The sequence below is a fragment of the Lepidothrix coronata genome, unplaced genomic scaffold (assembly GCF_001604755.1).
Source record: "Lepidothrix coronata isolate B3197 unplaced genomic scaffold, Lepidothrix_coronata-1.0 Scaffold80, whole genome shotgun sequence".
NCBI classification, from domain to species: domain Eukaryota; kingdom Metazoa; phylum Chordata; class Aves; order Passeriformes; family Pipridae; genus Lepidothrix; species Lepidothrix coronata.
The window spans coordinates 3652679-3674563 of NW_016690260.1; the positions used below are offsets into that span (position 1 = coordinate 3652679).

A 21885-nucleotide genomic window follows, 5' to 3' on the forward strand; every position below is an offset into this window, starting at 1 on the left:
TGTTCAGATTCATGACTATGAGAAACTGGCATCTTTCTCTGCTACATCAAAATGAAAAGAATACTCAGAAGAGAACTCTCACTTGGGAGATGTAAAAATCCACATAATGGATGTCTTTGCTAAGCAGGAATCAGCCTCCAGTATTATGAGAAATCTGTGAAGACAGCACTGAAAAAGAAGAATCTACACCTTTCAGTAGTTCAATTTAAAGGTGATTTTTAAATGGTAATTTGGAGACAGAGCAGTAGTGAGCTTGTGGTCTGGAAACTGATTTAAGTTTCCAAAGCATCCGTTGCAGGAAGTGAAGCCTGGATTCTTTATAATAAATAGAGCTAAAAGCATATTGTTGATTTGACAGAACGTCAGCTGATTAAGTAATATTTGTGTAGATTTGATGGAAAAGATTTTTTGCTTGAAAGCAATACAGTGATATTTTTTTAAATTGAATTCCACTTGTTTTGTTCTACTTTGCTAGGATATATTAAGAGTTTTAATTACTTTTCCTATAAAAATCCATATTTGCCTTAAATAGCTGAACTACTTAAAAAGGGAATTTTTTTATAAATAATAACAAAAGTAATGCTATTATCTGCATAACACATTGATGTCCTCTGCAGACATGCACCAGTAGAGGCTGCTGTACACCATATTAAGTAAATATTTATACATACCGATAGATTAATTTACAGGAAGGTCAGAAATGGAAGGTCAGAACTGGAATTTGAAATGTAGTTGTGCATTTAACTGATGAAAACACATAGAAATTTTAAATGCAGAAACCCTAAGACTTTACAGAGAGACAGTAGTCTGGGGGTAGCAGCACAGTAGCAAGCACTAGCTTTTCATCATTATATGTTTCTGACTTCAGACAGGGTTTGATGCCATTTTTACAAATAGGCCATTTTTACAAAGATGCCATTTTTATAAATAGGCATCTGAAGGTACTGAAGTCTGTTTTCGGACTCTGACTATTAATTAGCCAATACAACACTACTTCATTGATATGTTTATTAGGTTTTGTATTTCCAGTGTCTAAAATGTCTTTGTTAAGAACCACTCCATGCATAAATGTGTCACTTTTACTAGGTGCACAAGAATTTTCTTTAAAACCACATGTAATATTCTTGCATTACTTGGGATGTGGTTCCAGTGACTCTCTGTGTTCTGCTGTTGACCTGGCTCTGTAGAAACAGAGCTAGCTGCTGCACTGTCAGAAACATAAAAGCATGCAGAGCTGAGCTCCCTTCACACAGGGCACCATGGCCCTGGCACAAAAGGGGACAGGCAGGCTGGAACCCTGCATGAAGGGCCCCTGGAGGCCCACACCAAGTGCCTGTGGAGCCTTTGAGACCTCACAAACAGAGACATCTGTCACCACTGGCAAAGAGCTACTAGTTAGGGACAACATGAAAGCCAAAAGGAAGGTCTACTCAGTAGCTTCTAGTACAGCACTACTCAAGAGGAGGTGGAGGAGACAGGTCAAAAAAATTCCATGCAGTCTTTGTTTTGTCCTGCCATCCTCTTTCCAGGAGTGGTCTCTCTTTGGCAGTTGCGTGAAGAAGGAAACATTTGCTTTGGAACAGTTCAGACAGCAGGCAGGAGACAAGCACAGTTTAAAAGAAAATCAACAACAAAGAAAGAAACCCAAACATCCCAAACGGGTTGTGACCTGGCAAGTGCTCTCCTTCCTTCCTCTCCCTGTGAAATGCCACCTTCATACAATCAAAAGGTGGATGGTGACAGCTACAGCCAGCCAGGAGTCAGGCAGTGTTCCTGCCTGCAGCAGAGGCTGGAAGGAGCAGTGCTTCCAGGGCACGAGGAGAAGTTGGAAGCATTTGTCCCCAGGGGCATCTGGTGCAGGTAGGCAAGGAATGCAGCAGCTGGGGGGGGTGAGGCCATGCTGACACACAGATTGCAAAGGCTTTGGGGGCACTTTGCACATGCCAGCCAGGGTCCTCTAGTCTGCAAGTTGGGAATATTCTGGCAAAACGAACAGCCAAACCAGTTCTTGTTCTGGAAAGCTGCAGGTTAGGATGCAGGGGTCTGTAGTAGGGCTGAGGATGGAGATGGGTCCATACTGAGGGTAGTTTCTGTAGAAAAGAAAGTTAGCTTTGCTGGAAACTTGTTTTTTCACTGATTTTTCTTGATTAATAAAGTCAGAGCAGAGTAACTGCCTACTACATCCCCTGAAAGTTGTCAGCGCTGTATATTATAGGAGAGGCTAAAAAACCATGGGCGTTTCCAAATGGCTGATTAAAAGGCAGTATATGTCATAGCTATATGCTATGTAGTCTTACCTTGGAGAGTACTGAAGACAAGAGAGAACTCTCTGTTGGGAAACAGGACGATTATTTTTCTTCCAGGTCCTGTAGGGGTTGGACTGAATGAACTTAAACGGAAATTGCTGATCAGTGACACCCAGCACTACGGGGTAACAGTGCCACGTAAGTAAAAATGCACTTCTGTTCTCCTAATGATATACTTGCATTACTAGCCTTTATGATTGCATTACCTTTAAGGCACTTTCAAATTTGGGTCCCTAAATGCATGCTTGGCATTCAAGTTACTTTTCTAATTTTTAAAAGTGCTGCTGCAGTTCTGTATTAAATAGCATTAATTACACTGATCAGATATTTTGGCTCAGAGGCATAGCAGTACACTTTCACTACAAGTTTAATGTGATTGATGTCAGTAAGGTTTAGTAAATGAAACTCAGCTGAAGAACACCCTGGATGTGGCTGTAAAGCAGTGAAATAATCTCTGTTACCAGTGCTTACATTCAGCAAAATGGCTTTTCTCCATTAGGCTGAAAAATGAAGACTGATGATAAACAGTTTAATCTATGAATAAATTAATTAAATTCCTTTGATTAGCTTTAGTAAAGTCGATTTGGTGATTCTTTTTCCTCTTTCCCCCTATCTGACCACACAGTGTGATTTTTATAAAATTGAATAACACTGTGCTGTGTTAACTTTACAATACTTTATTGGGTTTTCTTTAATATGGAGAACTCAGCAGTTGTGGACTTCCATTTCTTGGTTTACTTCCTACTTGTACCTCCTATAGGGATCCTTCAAAAATATGAGTCCAAATTTGTAGATACTGTCACAGGTTTTTTGCAAGTGCAGGTATGCAGTAAAGTATATATATGAATGAATTTGCAAGGTAGAAAAACAAATGCATTTGGTTTGTCAAGTCATTTCATTTGCACATATTTGCTTCAGCTGGGTATTGAAGACAACAACAGCAAAAAAAGCCAGATGTTCCCAAAATATTTAACACATTGAAGCATATGCAATCATTTGCCCAAAAATATTTCTCTAAAAATTGCCCGTATTCATCAAGCTGCCTTCTCTCTTTTCTCTTCCAAATTTGTGGTTATGATTTAAAACAAACACGTAAAGAAATCCCTCTCCCTGAAATTCAGTAAGTTAGGACTTGGAGGGAGAACTGGGGTTCCTGCCTTGGAAATGTTCCTCATTGTGTCAGCCTGAGAAGAGTGTGCTATCAAATGGCATTTAAGACTGTGTTGCTGCAAGCAGGTTGTGTATGTTCATATGTGATGGACAATACAAATGCTGTAACATACGGCTTGTATTAAATAGGACTTCTGAATGAGTTCATTAATCATAAGTGGCAACCCCCACAAGTGAGTTTCATTTACAGGCAAACCCCTTATACCTAGTACTTGGGGGAAAGTCAGAAGTGCAAATAGTACAAGGCTACTGAAAGAAAACAGAATACAGTTTTGATCACCAGAAAAAGAAAAGCACTAAAACATAAAGTTCACACCCCGGTTTTTTATTATTATGCTTCACATAGCAGAGCTGCAAGTGTTGTTAATGAACATAACATTTTATAAATCAGGTTGGTGAGCTTTGTTTCCCTTTATGGTCTCATATGCTAATAAGTTTAACAAGAGGCAAGGCTGGGGTAATTGTTATGGACTGCTGCTCCTTTTATTATTCAGTTGTCCTCATTTTATTGGATTTTTCCAATAGTTAATAAAAAATGATACTTGTCCAGTAGGTTTTTTCCTGCTTTTCCTGCACACTTTTAAAACGCAATCCTGTCATGTTCTTGTGTGCCAACTACCAGCTCCAGGGCGGCCTTACATCCTTCAGAAGTGAAGGAAGTGCTACACTTAGTATTGCACAAAGAGTTTGTGCTTTTCAGTGTTTTCTGAACTGGTTTGCATTATATTGTTTTGTGCATATTTTCCTTTTTTTTTTCATCTAATGAAACTGCAGACACTACTCGTCCAAGGAGAAGCCAAGAAAGTGATGGTGTCGAATACATTTTCATTTCCAAGCACTTGTTTGAGACAGACGTACAGAATAACAAGTATGTTGAAGAGATTTTTAACTAGAACTGCAGTTAAAACAATGGCTTTATTATAGAATGGGGCTGGTTGTTATTTTAGATAATAAAGTGGATATAAGTTGCAGTGATTTGAAGATGTGTTAAAATTACATTTTGTTATATAAGCAGCTGGCAAAAAACACAGAGCAAAAAAAAGCAGCAAACACAACTGTTTCTGAGCTTCCAAGTAGTTTCAGTACCTCATCTCCTCAAGACACTGAACTTGTAGGTTCTTCGGATCGGGGAGCACTCTTTTAATAGAGCATCTTCTGTGATAGCAATAAAGCATTGCAGCTCTAGGATGAAGGGCCATGGAAGTGCTGCAGGCATGCCTGAGTCAATGTTTGCATAGTTCTGCTCTCTTTCAGGCCAGGCACTTCCTCTGCTTTTGAATTTAGAGATCTACAGTGAAGCCCCTGCCTGTACACCTTCTAGGAAGCAAACTAAAATTAAGACAATGGTAGCATCGTGCTCTCCAGCAGCCTGTAAAATGCTGCAGCTTGAAATTCTGCCCTAGTGTTTCAGAGGGCAAAAGTGTATTAGACACAAGGCTGTGGGTTTTATTGAAACTTCAAACTGTGCTTTGCTTTTCTGGCAAATAGCGCCTGTACTTTTATAGCAAATAACCAGCCGCCTTGGTTCCATTAGCACCGTCGTCACTCCTCCTCCTCTTCTGAGACAGAGAATTTGGATATTCTGTAGTGTGCAATGAAATTTCAGTAGTTTCTATTGTTTAGCTTATCCACTGTTTTATTGCATTGCATTAGTTCAGAAAAAGAGGTGATGGAAAACATTAGTGGGCTGTTGGACTACAGTACTTTTTTCTCTTTAGCTGTAATACAAGCAGGTGTTACTGATTTGAAAGCGGTAAAGTAGAAGATTTCTTAAAATTGACATGCTGAAGTACTTGACAGCATTTCCTTTATAAAACATGGTAAAACCCTCATGTAAAGTACAATATTTTTGCTCCCGAATTAAATCTTATAAACCAAACTGGTAAGCTTTTTTCTGCACAAAATGGAAATGATTCCAGTTGTTTTCATCTTCTGCCACAGGTTTATCGAGTATGGCGAGTATAAGAACAACTACTATGGTACAAGTTTAGACTCTGTTCGATCAGTTCTAGCTAAAAACAAAGTTTGTTTGTTGGATGTGCAGCCTCATGTAAGTAAGCATGTCATCAGTACTCTTGCACTTCCCCACATTGCATATTGGGATTCCAGGAAAAAAATTATTTCTAAAAAGGTGTATTTTATCCCACACAGAATGACTGTTGAGTGGGCTTGCTGGGTACCTTTATTACAGCAAGGTTCTCTGAAAGGAGAGGAAGGAAACCTAAATACAAATTGGCCATTATACAGCTAGTAAATAAGTGAATTGAAAACCTGCAGCATAATACCAAAGATTTAATTACAGAATGCTCCTATATTTCCATTCATCTCTCTGTTAGTTTGGGCTAAAGGTTGTCTCTGATACTTTAATTTTGGAACAGCTTTGAGGTATCACCCAGTCCAGCAATTTTCTCTCACATGTTTCACCAGACTGTTCATGACAAGGGTTTCCATGCAGGGTGGACATGAGTCAAGGAATGCACTAAATATGATGTTGGCTGGATAATCGTTAAGAACATTCCTCTCTAAACCCTTTTTTCTTGCACTGACCTTGTCTTTTAACCCCACTGAACAGCTCCACTGGGAATTTTTTTGCTCCTAAAAACCACAGTTCTTCCAGGAGCTGAACTAGTTTGTTTAAACCCAGCCAGAGCATTTCTTCTCCAAGGGTGGCCAGTGTATGACTTGTGCACAGTTTCTGGGGCAATTTCAGATGCAGGGCTGTGCCTGAGGAGCAGGGCAGGGCTGCACTGGCAGAGGAATGGCCAGGGAAGCCATACCCTGTGTCAGGGGAGGAGGGGAGCTGGGCAGAGGCTCCTGCTCTGTGAGACCATTGCTTGTCCCACCCAGCCCAGTTTTCCAGCAAAGCACGAAATTCTCTTGGGGACCCAAGCTTGTGAACCATTCTGGCACCCCACTCTCCAACATAGGATTTTCCTGTGGACCCTGGCAGTGTGGAGAGGACAGAAAGCTTTTGGCTGTCCATACACTACCCTGAGCTGCTGGCCATCCCTACTTTACCCTGTGCTGCAATCCAAATCATAGGCGTGTTTCTAACTCCACACATAACATCACTCGGCTTGCGCAGAAAGAGTGAACAGCAGGGGGTTGTGCGGTGGGCACAAAGTATTGAAAAGAAAAATCATTGACCTTTTGTGACCAAGTGTCACAGACACCCTTTTCTGCTATTTTTCATGGGCACACAAAGTGTTATTCCTGCTAAAATCCATTGAACTTTTGAACTTCTTGTCTTCTCCTGAATACCTTGTGTTCCCCTCCATCCTCGTGCTGCCAATGGCACTGGTGTGCACAGCCCAGCCTTTCCTGGAATGATGGGGTTTACCAGCAGCCATGTGGAAATCAAGGGTAATGATCACCCTTGGAGAAGTGGTTTTCTTACCATTCACATGAAAATTCTCCTTACGTGAATCAGTGCTGGTCAGCAGAGCAGGATGGCACTAAATGAAAAATACCTGCCTAGAAGTGTTTTATGGGTTTATTTTAGTTAGTGGAGAGTTTCTGTTATTACAGTAAGTTCCACTGTGCAAAATAAACTAATTAATTAAAATCTTCCCTCTTCCCAGACAGTGAAACACTTACGGACATATGAGTTTAAACCATTCGTTATATTTATAAAGCCTCCATCGCTTGACCGTTTGAGAGAGACCAGAAAAAATGCCAAGATTATTTCAAGTAAAGATGATAAGGGAACCGCAAAACCCTTTACAGTAAGTATAATTAGACATGGCAAAACATGAGAACCTGTTAAGAGTTTTGTTGTAGTGGTTTACCTCGAAAATAAAGGTGATCACTGGATCTCATTGACAGCACTTGTCAGGGCTTACACGTAGCATCTTGCTGTTTCCCAGCTCTCTCATGTCACACGTTTACTGTGGTGTTCTCATTGTTTGATATGCTCGTGGGTATTTACATTTTCCATAGTCCTCTGATTGTCATTGAAGAATCCCCACAGTGCAAGTATACTTTTATGAGAGATAATGCTGTGGATTTCCTTTAAAAAATTTGCATCTGGGCTTAGAGATTTCTATTCAAATATAAGAATTTCCTTGTTTTATCAACTGTATTACAGGGTCTAAATTTAGAAGAAAATTCAAATATAAAGAGCCAATTAAAAAAGTCAAAGCTACTTTAATAAAAAGCAAATATTTGTGGATTAGAGAAACAGTGGTTTTTTTGAATGCTATAGGGAAATGAACACTGTAAGAAAGAAGAAGAAAAATCTAAGCAAGTAAAAAATGCTGCTTTTTGTCAATAGTCAGAAAAAAATTTAGATTACCCAACAGTAACTTGCTTGCTTCCTTGTAATATAATGAAATATTTTAATTGAAGCTACAGCAAAGCTGATCATTGTTAGACTTTTTATCTGCATTTACAATGTGTATCATTTTCCCTCATTCAGATGTTATTTAGGATTTTTTAGGGTTTGTTTCAAACTGAGTCACAGATATAACCAGACTTTATCTGTGTAGACTGTGCATTTGAAATAGTTTGGAAATTACATGCTATAAGAAAATGTTGGTTTGTGATATATAAAAAGTAAGAGGAGCTCATTCTTAAGGGCAACCTTCAGGACATTACTTAGTTAGGACAGGTTTAATCTCTCAAAGTTATTTAAACAAATTGCTAAGATTTGTTCTTTTCCCAAATATGAAGAGAATCCACTAAGCCAGATCGAACCAGGCATAGAATGACGGCTCCTACCAAGCTCTTAAAAGAAAAGAGGCTACACTGTAATATGTCACACACTAATATCAAGCTGAGACTTAAGTAATGAAACTTTACATGTATCATCAAAGTAAACAGCTAGAAACATTTTCCAGTGGTGCTGCTAACAGAAAATGTCTCTGTAATTACCATGCAGTGACTAATTGTGTCACTACGAGGGGAGAGATGAAAGAATTGCCTGTTGAGCAGAGTCGACTCATGAGAAGACTCTCTGAGATCACTTGTAATTGTAATTTTGGGGGTTTTATAACTAAAAGTACAGTTTCCATGTTCTGATAAGATAAAAAATAAGCAAGTGGATTGTGTTTAGTATGGAGTGAGTTAGTGCAATGTTGCTATGGACTGACAGTGCACTGATCTTACTAGGAGGAAGATTTTCACGAAATGATTAAATCTGCCCACGTGATGGAGAGCCAGTATGGCCACCTCTTTGACAAGGTGATAGTCAACGATGACCTCACTACAGCTTACAGTGAGCTTAAAACAACTTTTGACAGGTTGGAGACCGAGACCTTCTGGGTTCCCGTCAGCTGGCTCCATTCATAGTAACATTTTAAACAGCCAGAACATCTGCTGTTGTATCAGCGCCTCAGTCTGGGGCATGATTCAGGCAGCACTCAATGGTCATTTTCTTGGTAGGAGGGCTTTTAACTCTACTGAGCAGCAGGTATACTCTTTATGCACTTGGAACTGGTCTTGTTTTCCTGTGTCTTCAATTCTCCTGCCCACAATTCGGGGCAGAACAGTCAGATTAAACCGGAGCTTTACTACACTCCATAAAGTGAGCTAATACTACTGTAACAAAACTGCCAAACACCTCTTTATCATCATCTGTGTGTTTCCAAGGTGAGCTTTTTTAACAGAGAGTTTGCAGAAGATACGAGTCAATACTGGAGATCAGCACTTCAGTGGTTTTAAGCATAACTGCTCCCATAGAGAGCACATCAGCACTTGGAAGTTATTGCCCCTTAAATGCTTGAGAGAACTGAAACGGGCAAAAGTGACCAACATTTTTATGAGGAAAACATCATAGTTTTAATTACATATCAAGATAAGTGTTTTTACTTTTCTAGATGTAAACCTTGTCTTACATGTCCAGAGTGATGTTGGTATTCCTTTGCACTTACATAATCATGGAAAGAAAGATGTATTCAGTGACTTAATTGTGAAATACTCAACTGTGAGCATGCACACACTGAAAATATTTTCACGCATGCCCTGTGCCACAAGAAAGAAAATTAATGGGAATAATTATTTAAATAGGAAAAAACATGAGTTAGTATGTATACAACTTCAGTCTTTGGGATTAATCTTCTGTAAAATCAGCGGCAAAGTGATACGAATAGCAACAAAGTAAATAACTTTTTTTCCCCTTTAAATTGATTTAAAATAGTTTTGCCATCCTTTAGAACAATTTTCCCATCAGAAATTTTCAAACAGTGAGGAAACCTTGGATACTAGGAAGCAGTTGCAAGAGATTAATTCTTTCTATTGTTGAGTATGTTGTGATACTTTCTAGTAGCGTAACATGTATTTTGTCTCCACTCAAAAATAAATGAATGCTGTAGACTTCACTGTAAAAAATATCCTTGTCACTGGTCAGACACAGTTGGAAACCCCATTTTAAGATGTGATGTGGCAGTGTAAACAAATGTATATTAGAGGATGTATTTTTAATATAGATAATTTGTTATTTTTCTTTATTTACTACCGATGTGCAGGAAGTGAGTACACATGTGAAGACCAAGTAACACCTGTGTGTTGTGTTGTGAATGTCTTGTAAGTACAGAATGTGTATAGGAACTTGCTGACTTCAGATCATCCCATCTGTGACATTCAAACGGGAAACCATTATTTCATGTTAATCTGTAAAGAGAATATAGCTGTCTTGTTTAAAGAAAAAAGAATTTAGTGAAACTTTATATATTTATGAAAGGGTTGAAAAGGGATGTTAAGTTTTTAAATTTCTTGTCAATGTGATCATTTATTAAAGAGATTACTAAGTCTGTAATTTGAAACAGTCTCTGTAAATGGAGCTCAACATTCCATGTAAATATTTTATTTCAGTTCTTATGCTGATAAAGCCATCAGATTTTGCAGTTTTATTCTAAATGTGTATTTAATGTGTGGGTCATTGCATTTGGCTTAGAGTCTTATAAAACAAATGAAATGCAAGAAACAACAGCAAAATCCCCAGGAGTCTGGAAATGTTTATGCAAGAGTTACAGATGAACTGAGTGTATGGATACACACTCTGCTGGAACAGCTATAATGTAACTTTTGTCAAATTTCACCATTTTCCTGGTGGACTTAAACTTTTTTGTAACATAAATAGGAATTTGTTGATTAAATTGCATAGAGATTATCTGAGTTGAGAAAACATTTTCTATTTTTTTTTAATTACTGAAAATTAAACTATTTTTTCAGGGGATGTGGAATTCAGCGGGTCAGTTTGCCTTTGCCTTTGCCTGCGAGACGTCGAGTGCTTTCACCATCTCTTGAAACTGAGAGGGCACTCGGCACCTCTCAGGATCTGGCCATTTCCAAAAAGAGGGGGTTTAGTCCTTCCTAAAACACTATTAACACTGCTTCTGACCTGGGCTGTCTCAGAACACTGGGGCACTGTCACGCTCGCATAAGGGACCTGCTTTTCTCTTTATGAAATAGATGCTAGAATAATCTGCAAACTCTCTGGTAGAAACAGTTCTGGCTGTCCTACAGGCTGTTTTTCCTGTCCTTTTGAAATGAAATTAATTTAATTCCCATTCCTGGTTCGGTGTGGTCTAAGAGGATCTTCTACACAGCTTTGCTGTCCTGGGCGGCGGTGAGCAGCATTTACAGAGAGACTGACCCTCTGATCCCTGCACAGTCCTGGCAGGAGTCTCCCAGACGGATGGCTGCCTGCCCCGTCTCTGAGCCAGGAGCTAATTCCTGAATAGTAACACCTGCAAAAGAAAGGGAATCTCAAAAACATAAATCCAACCAACAGAGTAAAACATGCACAGAGTCTTTAAGGGGTGAGAAATGGTTTTAATTACATTACTAGATTACTCTTGAAAGATCAACATTATTGCAGTGTTAGCTTCAAAAGCTAAAAATCAAAGCCCTGGCCTCCACGAGGCAGGCAGAAATGACAGCAGGTCAAGGCAGAAAAAATGTCTTAGCCCAAGAGTTTCAACAGGACAGGAGCCTGCTTATGATGGATGCTGAGCCTGTGTGCTGAACTATTCTGGGATACCAAGGGGAGCAGGGGGGTGGATTGTTCCTTTGAATCCTAAGAATTTGGGAACGAAGACGACTAAACATGTTTCCAATATTCCACATATTCAAGTTGTGCTGTGTGGGTTTTTAGAGAACTGTATGTTTTGACAGTCAAGTCCAGATGTTTTTATTGTGTTTTAGCTGTTTGCCGTAGTCAAACAAAGGGTAGTATTTTTTAATATTGTACCAAGCTCTATACTTGAATTTGCCATCAGATTCTTGGTTGATGTCTTACCTGAAATCTGATCTTACCTTCTTATGCAAAATAATAAATTATTGATATACCACGGAAAGTGTTTCTTTCTTTATTGTAAATTGCACCATAACATATCATAGACTCATAGAGTGGTTTGGTTGGAAGGGATCTTAAATATCATCTCATTCCAACCCCCCTGCCATGGGCAGGAACACTTTCACTAGACCAGGTTACTTAGAGCCCCATCCAACCCGGCCTTGAACACTTCCAGGGTTGGGGCATCCACAGTGTCTCTGGACAACCTGCTCCAGTGGCTCACCACCCTCACAGTAAAGAATTTCTTCTTAATACCTGATCTAAACCCACCCTCCTTCAGCTTAAAGCCATTACCCCTTGGCCTATCACTACCTACCCTTGTAAAAAGTCCTTCTCCAGCTTTCTTGCAGCCCCCTCTAGGTACTGGAAGGTGCTATAAGGTCTCCTTGAATCTTTCTCTTCTCCAGGATGAACAAAATTAGTTTAAAAGGTAAAATGCCTAAGAAGTAAATTATTTCATAGGTCTCTCTATTAACTGTAGTGCTCCAATTATCTTAAGTGGAAAAAGTAAAGCACCCTAGAACAAGGAGAACAATTCTTAATATTTCCTTTTTGTTGCCAGATGCTCCTTCAAAATAGATATTTACCTTTTCCTGTAGCCCACCCCAAAATAAACCATTTTCTTTCTGAGAGGAAAAGCTTATGTCAGTGGATCAAGCTGAAATATCAGCTCGTCTGGGCTTGCAAAGTGTTGGAGTGTTATCTGAGTTGTTGACTTGGAGTGTTTCATCAGACACATATGCTTCTATGCCACTCACAAGTCCCAGAGGAGGTTGTGCTCATTTGTAGGACTCAAAGAAAGTTGAGTTACTTTTTGCATTGTGTTATGTCTTTTCCAGAAAAAAAAAGCCTAACACGTACTAGGATTAGATTGAAGACTTTTAAGCCCCTTCTGTTTTGTTTCAGTGCAGAATTCTGCATTTCCCACATGTACTTTGGTTCAGGTTTCTACTGTGCGTGGAGAATTTTTTCCCCAGTAAAGTTCATATTTAGCTTTTGTGAGATGGTTTCAAAGGTTGAATAGTTTCTTCAGAGATTTGAAGTTAAAGTTATAATCTGAGTCTATTTTTACTACCATTCTATCTACAGTAATTTCCCCACAGGATTAAGAGATTTCTGTGTATCAGTTCTTAAAATCATTTGTACTTGCAATTTGCCCAAGAACCTTTTGCTCTTAGAGTCATTAAGTATTTATCATATATTATCATGATTAATGTATGATAGCAAGCATTCAACAGAAAAATGTCTGAATACAAAATTAAAGGAAGACAGTGGGTGTATTTGTTGTTTTAGAATTCTGGTGCTAGATAACAGTTAAAGGTTTCAGCAGAAACACACACAAAAACATTTGGAAACAGTTAAAGTCTGGTCTTAAATTTTGTCTTATGTTAAATGACAGTACAAATGAGAGAGTTTGGAGTTCTAGACAGCTGGAGACTTTCCCCTCTTGGTATCTACATCTGAAATGCAAGTTGGATATTTGGAAGACTGTATGGAATGATTTTACATCTCTGTACTAAAATACTATGGTATTTTGTGTGGTTGACATCCAGCGTTTGAACAAAGAGGGTAAATCCATATCGAGATTTTGTTTTGCTTCTGTTTCAGTTGTACACACGTCTGTTTAAACAAATTTTTAAGGACTCAGTGGCACAAAACTGCCAGCTACGCATTTCAGTATATAAATGTAGAAAAATATCATCAGGATTTCCAAAAGGGTTCAAATGGCACAAACAGGATCGGAAGACTTGTTGATAAGCAATAAAGAGAGAAGATTAGGTCACAATTTCTTTTGTAATTAGATCTGTTTCTTTTCAGTAGCTGTATTAGTATTCACAACTTGAATATGCTAAATAAAACCCAGAAGGCATCCTATAATTTTCAAGTGAAATTTAGATTTGTGTCTTAACAAAGATATTACAAGCTTTCTACAGGATTCTACACAGACTCTTAGAAACCTAGGGATTTGGTACACTTTAAAAGCAGAGGCTCTGAGGGTAGGGCAGAGGTGAACTGAGAACGTTACAAATGCAAGTACCACCCTGAAAATGCATCTTCGGTTTTGTGAGTCACTGAACAGGAGATCAGAGATCTGGCTGCAACTGTGCTGCGGTTTCTGTTCCCTCCTTGGTAAATATAAATAAGCACCAGTAAATCTGCTTTTGTAAACAAAGCTAAGATTGTGGGAATTATGGAGCTGAAATGTAGTACCCAGAAGGAGTACCACAGATCCTGCACATCTGACCAAGCTATTGCTTTACTTTCTTCTAACTTCGTTAACTTTTGCAGCAAGAGTCAGTCACAGCTTCAACACAAAATTACCAAACTCTGTTTAATCATGGGCAATTTCATTCTTTGTTTTCCTCTTGGCCTTTGTACAGCTTCAGTTTAGTAATCTAGGTAATACAAAGAGGGGAAAAGGGATAATTAACTCGTCTTGAAAAACAGTGAGACATAAAAAATTTAATACAAGGACATTTTTTTACCTCCTTCCTTATGGACACTGGGGTGGTGTGTGTCTGAAACAGAGATGAAGAGTTAGTGTTTGTTCCAGATGGAGAAGCATATGAATGTGTTTTGTCCCATGAAAACAGAATTGCTCTGAGAGGTCCCTGCGGCCTGTTTGATGCGTGAGAGCAGCACGTGGTAAAAAAGACCAGGAGCAATTTTAAATTTTATGCAGCCAGTGTTGGCTTCAGCTGTTTAAGGCAATGGCCACTGGGGGCAGTTCTGATTGTTTTCTGTGTGACCTCTGGACATTCCCTGGTGTGTCCCCTCCCTTTCCTAGACTTGCATTACTGGCTTATTTTTAAGCAGCTGTGGTTCCCTGAAATTGGTCTGGCCCTCAAGTGGTAGGGGAAGTCACGTTTCACGATCAAGACACTCACTGATATGGGGCAATTGTCCAGATGTGACCATGGGCTGAGACCACTCCAAGGAGCTTTGCATGCCCTGTATGGGTTATGCTTCCCCTCTAAACCTACTTTGATGCAGCTTCTGGAGCCCTACTCCCAAATAGAGACTGGCTTGTGTTAGGTACCATATGCACATGGAACAAAGACATAGTCCCAGATTCAGAGGAGTTCACTAAAAACAGTCAGAGGGATGGCAGAGCAGTGCAGTGCAGCAAGAAAGTGCAAAGAGATGCACTAAGCACAGCTGGTCTTACCAGCTGGCAGCAGAGGCAGTGCTGGCATACTGGGGCAGTCAGATCTAGGATTCAGCATCTCACAGGAGGATCAGGTGGTTAGAGCTTCGTGTCAGGGCCTCAGCCCGTGCTGTGCAGTGCCCAGGCACAGCCGAGGGCTCACAAAAGCTTGGCCGAGGCAGCTGTGTGACCAGCTTGGCTGCACAAGGGAATTAGTTGTGTACACGTGAGCTGTGCTCTGCCTCTCTCCTGCAGAGCCAGAATGGCAGCTCTTGTCCTGTTTCTGTGCCTGGTGCCAATGGAGCCTATCTGCTCCAACTCCCATTTGTAGTCCTGGCTACTATTGTAAGGCACAAAAGGAGTTTTCTGGTTTGGTTGGGGGTTTTGTTGTTGTTGTTGAAAACTGGCTTGAAAGCTTTGTTAATATTGGTGCTATCTGGATAGTATGAAAGAGCAGCCTCAGTTATTGGCCCTGCTGGGGTATTATTCCAGGTGTTTTTCTTTACACAGCTGTTAAGCAGGAAGTAGAACCAAAACCAAAGATTGATTTGAACCATTGTTTTGTCAAAAACCAGAACTGAACTTGAATTATTGTCTTCTTTTGACTTCATTGAATTCAGATCATCATTGGCCACAGCTGGATCCAACTCCAGTTCAAACCACACTGAAAAAAGCACAGAGCCTGACCATGCTCTTGAATAGGTGTGACTTTGAAGGCCAAGAACCTGCATCTTGTCATGAGTGCAGCTGATGTCACCTTAATGCCAATAGCAGCTTTAACTGAGCCTTGTATACATGTGCACATGTATATATTGCTATGCATTTATCAAGTGCTTTACTGTACACCAATTTATTTTATTGAAAAAAGCAGTCTTGCATTTCTTAATTGGAAGATAAAAGGCAGACTAAAGAAAGAAGTCTCCTGATAAAATACCAATGTTTTAGCAAATAGATGCATAGTTTTACTCAGGCAGGACTCACACATCTCAGGAAGCTTAGAATTTTACATTGCAACTACACTGGTTTGCCCCTATTTTCTGAAAGTCAAAAGAGCTTGATTGAATGCAGACTACAAACTTGTTCCCTACAAACCTAGTTAAACATGAAATCTTATGGGATTAGCTTAATTGTTCCCTAAATGAAAAGGCTGCTTTGTACACAGACTACAATTTTATGCTTGCCAGATAAAGAAATGTGAACCTGTCCGGAGACACAGGAATTTGTCTGTGTAGGAGTATCACTGGGCCAACTGTCTTGCCTTTTATGTGATATTGTGGTGTAAAACATCACTCCACTGGTTTAGTTTTACAGAGAATAGTCTCTGTGGTAGTACTCTGTGGGAACTGAAGTATCAAGTTCTATTTTCCCTTCACAAATCCAACTACATTCGTACCCTGCTTCTGACACTCCGCTCCCCATGACTGTCAGACAGCCGCGTGGGCTCGGGGGATGCTGCGGCACAGCAGGGGAGCTGCAGGGAACCTCTTCCAAGCAAAGCAGGAGGTGCCATTCTTTGCCACGGGAGAGGCTGCCATAGGTAACACCACAGTGTTTGAAATGAGGGATGGTATCCCTGATAAGATTATACAGTAACTTAGTAAATGGGGAAAATATTTTATTATTCCATTTTTAATTTTCAGAGGATTATGTGATACTTCTGATTATTAGACACTATTACTCTGACAGCAAACTTTTATATTTTTCTTTTGGCTTCCCTACTGCCTGCTTGAAAGTAAGGGTTGCTGTAATTAAAGACTTTATTTGTTATATAAATGTAACCATAAAACATGTGGAGTTCCTATCTTCCAAAGCTACCAGACCAAGCAAATAAAGACAAAATTTCTGCAAGTGTTCTCAAGTGACCCATTCTGTTTAATCTCGTTTCCTTTCTTCCTAACCAATCTTCTCAAAAAGCCTCTCCATGTCAGGAGCCAATAGTTTAACAAGGACAATGTGAAGCAGAAAGGAGAGGCTGGCCAGGAACCACTGAAAGGGAGAAGCTGGGGCACTGCTGGGCTCTGAACACCAGCACGTCTGCAAGTCTGGCACAAAAGTGAGCAACCTATGGGTGAAAACAGCACAGAAAGATGATGTGAGCAGCAAGGTGTCGTTTACTCCCTCTTAACTATGAGAAGAAGCAGTCACCACCCCTGTGCCCTTCACTTACAAGAACTTAGCAGGGAGCATTTACGTTACCCTCCATGCCAGCTGACACACTCCAATGTGCAGTCCTTGACTACACTGTGGCAGACTCTGCACGTGGTTTCCCTTCACAGTGTCACAGTCTGAATGTAGCTCTTGACTTTGTGGTCTCCAGAAATTATCCTCTGAAATGGTATTAAAACCTGCCTACTCTTAGAGTCTGTTCAAGTCCAACAAGTCCCAAGATGGGTGTGGTTGATGTGTCTGCATATCACTGACAAGGTCATCGCACTTTTAATCCTGAGTCTCCTTCATGTTCACCTCCCTTGTACCAGAGGGATGGTGGTGGCTGTATTAACTCTGCTGCCAGTAAATGTGACCCATTTATATGGTTGGTGTTTGTTATTGTCCTTGCAACCACATTAAGTACCCCCTGTGAGACACTCATGCTCATATTTTCTGCAGGAACTCCCGGGTCGCTCCCAGCCACACTAACTTATCTGTCACAAAATCTAGGTGGAAAACACAAGAGGCAAGATTCTCTCCAAATATGTGAAAGCTCTGCAGGGAGGCAGTGCTACTGCTCTGCTCCCCTCACAGCTCCACTTACAGCAGTGGTTACTTGGCTTGGGCCCACTAGCGTCATGTAAAATCCTTATGGATCCTCATGGTTCCAGTGCTCAGGATTGATGATTCCTCCTTCTCTTTTAGCATCTTGTGAATAACTTAGAATTTTTTCATGCTAATGCAACTCCCTCTCTTCCTGGTAAATTGCCTCATTTTGTGCTATTGGAAAGTGCTTAGCCTGGATTGCTTCACTGTGAGCACCTAATGGCTGCTGCTGCTTTCTGTATCATGTGTATGGGACAAGGGTGAAATATCAGCAGAGAGCTGACACCACTTCAACCCCTAAATGAGCGATAGTAGGAACTCCTCCTATAGTTAGCCTCAAATGACTTTTATTTGTACCACTTCAGCACTCAGAATTGTTCCTGCAGTTTCTGTGGCACAGATGAGATGGTAGTAGATAAACACGCAGTGCTAGTGAAGTTAGAAAAGTTTCATTTTTATTTTAACAATATCAGAGTTTTACCTCTTGTCTTTCTGTGCCTGGGAAATCAGGAGTGCCTTTGCTCTGAAGACCTTGTAATCTAATGCCAGGTCTTGCTGTTCAGCTTTTACTGTTGAACTTTAGTGCCTCATTTCATGTGTGGTCTTGACTTCTGTAACACTCCTCACAATAGGGTTGGCAGCTCTTACCCTGGAACCAAGCTGATGACTTCTCTGAGCTCAGGGTCTGGCTTTAAGATAAGATGCAATCAGCAAAGATGATAAATATTTCGGCAAGTAATCAAACGTGTGAGAGCCATCTGGTTATTATCTTTGGATTAATATCTGAGATTAGAATCTGGGAGCGAATTTCAATGCAAACACCTCAAAGTCCTGTCAAACACGTGGTAGTAAATATGTGTGGCTGATAAATCTATTGACTTTTTGTCTGAATTATTTAATGGAAATTGTAGGATGGCATTAGATGGCCCTGCCCTTTGCTACTTAGCTGTCTTTCCAGGGCTTCCTTTCTTTTACACCTACAGTGTGTTCCTGATAAATCTTCTCACACACTTTTAAGTAATTTCCCAAGTGCTCTCAAAATGGAGGCAGCAATTCATCGCTGTCACTTTAGGTAATTATTACTGAAATCTACAAAACAGTGTTTCAGAATAATTAACCTTCATTAACCTTAAGCCTTAAAAGATTTTCTAGTGTTGCTCAGCACGCCTGGAAGCTGCCAGTCACACATTTGTAAACTCGGAGCTGTCACGCAGTTCTCAAACCCTGTAGGGTGAGCTCTGTCTGCTTTACTGATCTCGGCTCACGCAAAGGCACAGCACTATATATTTCAACTTGTAAACGGTGTATCTTGGGTTTTCTTGTTACTATATTTCTGTGTAATACTTTCCAAACTCTACTTTATTGTATTCCGCAGTTTAAGAGCCACCTGGATATTCCTTTTCTATTCTTTTTTTTTTTTTTTTGAGACTATCTCTAAGCCTTCTTGCATGTTTTTGTAATGTCTAAGACAGACTCAGACAGAGGCTTCAGAAGACTTATGCAGCCGGTACCTTTTTGATGATTTCATTTCACAATTCTTTTAGAATAAATGTGGGTACTAACAAGAACAATGAGTAAAATGTCAGTTGTACTAAATATAAGTGATCTGTTCTAGAAAAATATTAACACTTTTGTCAGTTCAATTACACCTGTGCATCATTCTACTTAAGCAGAGTAAAAAAAAGTAGAGTCTAACAGATGTATGGTAAGGACATAAATGTTGTGAACCAAAGAAATACAATAAATCCTTTATACTGGAACTTTTGGTGAATGTTTTAGAGACTAGAGATGAGAATATGTCCAGGTGTCCTTTGAACCCTGCAAGGTGATTAAGGTGAACAGTATGAACCTGCATGACAGTACTGAAATGCATGGAGATACATGCATGGGCTAGGGATTTGCACAAGAGGAACAGCTAGTTCATGGGAATGGCGAGCTCACCATGCATGGGAAACAGGGGAGATGAACATTTACAGCTTACTCCAAGTGGGAAAACTGGTTGTGGGGAATCTGTAAATATTTTTTTACATAAGAAGTAAATATCTTTCTATGTAGGAAGTAAAACTTTCACTGCTCTGCTGAAGACGAATGAGAGCCACAATGAGTTGGAAGAGTGTGGCCAGTTACAGTCAGCATCTCGGGTCTCCAGGAAGCAGTCAAATACTGAGTGCTAGAAGGGGATAATCTGTTTGACGCATTTTTAAATTAATACGAAATGGTACTCTCCCACTTTTGCTGTACAGCCTGGGTTTTAGAATGTCAAGACAGTATTTGACTTTTCCAAGAGACTGTAAGCACTAATACAAATCATTTTTATCCATTTTAACCACCACACTGAGTGAATTGTTGGCTCTGTGCAATTAGTCTCTGTGCTTCTTGACAATAGAACCACAGATTTTCACAAATTCTATGAATAATGCAAGGTGGAAGCTCTGTTCTCCAAGTCTGTTATTTTGCTTCTTGAAAAACATTTAATTTCTTATAAACCTGATACAAATAGGCCAGCTGACAAGTATCCCAAAAGAACAGAATATGCTCAGAACAGTGAGATTTGAACTGACATATTTTTGGCAAAAAAAAAAATAATTATACAGGCTGTGTTTGTCTGGAAGTTTAAAAATAGGAGCCTTTGTCATATGTGGCAGGAAAGGTCCAGTTGAGTCATGATTGATGTCACTTGCAAGAATATTTTAAGCTTAGAAAATGACATCAGAATCATCAGAATTTAGTGAGATTCAGAGTGGCTCCTGAAGCCAGGGTGCTGGGGATTCTGGAAGATACTTTGTGGATAATACATAGCACACTGCCAGACATCATCTGAAGAGAAGCCAGGAGTTACGGTACTTTCAGACTACATTTCTAAATGATGGGTATAATTTGCTTTAATAACATTAATTTTTAGTTAAGTGCATGTTTCAAACTGGTTTTGGTTTTTTAGATTTGGTGCAACCCCCCATTTCAGGCTGGAAGAGCAGTCTGTCACTGTCTGACCTCTCCCCTTACTCACTTACATGACAAGTTTCCAAGAGCAGTCGGGAGCGCTCTCCTTATTACCACGAGTCTGCAAATACAGCAGGATCTCTTTCCATTTACTCTTCTCCAGTTTTAGTGCTCAATTCCTGCTGACTTTACTACTGAGCATTTATAAGTCAGACTGTAACAGTACATATGTATGTTAGAAGTATTTCTTTTAGCTCCCAGGCTAAAACTAAACTTTGTCTGTCTGTCTGCTACTGCAAGTGCTAAAATGGAAGTAGCGAAACAGAAAAGGTGCTTGGATTTCGCTTTATTAAAGATGACCAATAAATCGTGCGGAGTCAGGTCACGGAGAGGCTGTGCACAGCTTTTGCCATGCGGAGTAACAAACCTCTTTGGAATAGTTTCTTACATTTCTCCTTTGATTTGCCACATATAGCAAGTCTTTGCTCCCTAAAGTAATTTTAGTGTGAAAATTAGTATATTTAATCTAAGTACACAATGCTACTTTTGATCCAGCTAGATTTATTTTGCTTTTAAATAGCTTTTAAATGTAAAGAGAAAGTAAACTGCAAATCATATTTCTAAGAAGTAGATTTATACTTGCAGTTAGCAGCAGCATGTTTTGTTCCTAAAAATGACAGATATTAGTGAAAAAGCAAGTTGTACGGTTGCTTGGCTGCATGCCTGTAACAATATGCATAATCAGTTTTCATAACTCAAATGAGTTCATTCCAGGAAAATAAAAAGTTCATCAGGCAAGCAGCTCCGCGGGTGAAGTGTGTGTGTTAGCTAAGAGCTGCTGTTATCTGCCATTTAGATTTGCACGTTGTGCTCGTTCCTGTTCTGTTTGAAGAGCCAAGTGGCGGATGAATTATTCTTGGTATTCCTGACTTTTACTTCAAGCCAATAAACACCTGTGTGTGACTGGTCTGCCAGAGCCATTCCATGAAACATCTGGGCACGCTCCAGCCCTGGGGCTACTGGCGTTCAAAACATTTTCCCCTGATCCTGCCGCTCGCTGCTGCTGCAGTCGGGCCTGATTAAGCGCAGGAATTGGATCAGGAATCCCATCACTCCCATGCACCCAACTCTCTTGGTGGTAGAAGAGGCAGACAAAAGGACAAGGACTCTGGTGGATTATGTGAGTGGTGAGGCAGAGGGAACTGCATGTCATTCCTTTGGGCAGAGAGAGTTTTCCGTGGCTCCTCTGTGTTATTTAGCGCACAGAAAGG

The 21885-nt window shown here is 40.0% G+C and overlaps 1 protein-coding gene across 8 annotated transcripts in view; it reads left to right on the forward strand.

Moving 5' to 3' along the window:
* Nucleotides 1-11765, forward strand: part of MPP7 (membrane palmitoylated protein 7) — a 149466-nt gene extending 137701 nt beyond the window's left edge. For 7 of the 8 annotated variants that reach the window (XM_017820287.1, XM_017820290.1, XM_017820292.1 and 4 more), the window contains 5 exons: nucleotides 2364-2444; nucleotides 4251-4344; nucleotides 5418-5526; nucleotides 7058-7201; nucleotides 8586-11765. In XM_017820287.1, coding sequence (XP_017675776.1) covers nucleotides 2364-2444; nucleotides 4251-4344; nucleotides 5418-5526; nucleotides 7058-7201; nucleotides 8586-8765 — 608 coding nt within the window. In that variant the 3' untranslated portion in view covers nucleotides 8766-11765. Of the gene's footprint in view, nucleotides 1-2363; nucleotides 2445-4250; nucleotides 4345-5417; nucleotides 5527-7057; nucleotides 7202-8585 lie in introns of those variants that run through there. The other variant, XM_017820295.1, reaches the window with a different exon arrangement.
* The last annotated feature ends 10120 nt before the right edge of the window (nucleotides 11766-21885 follow it).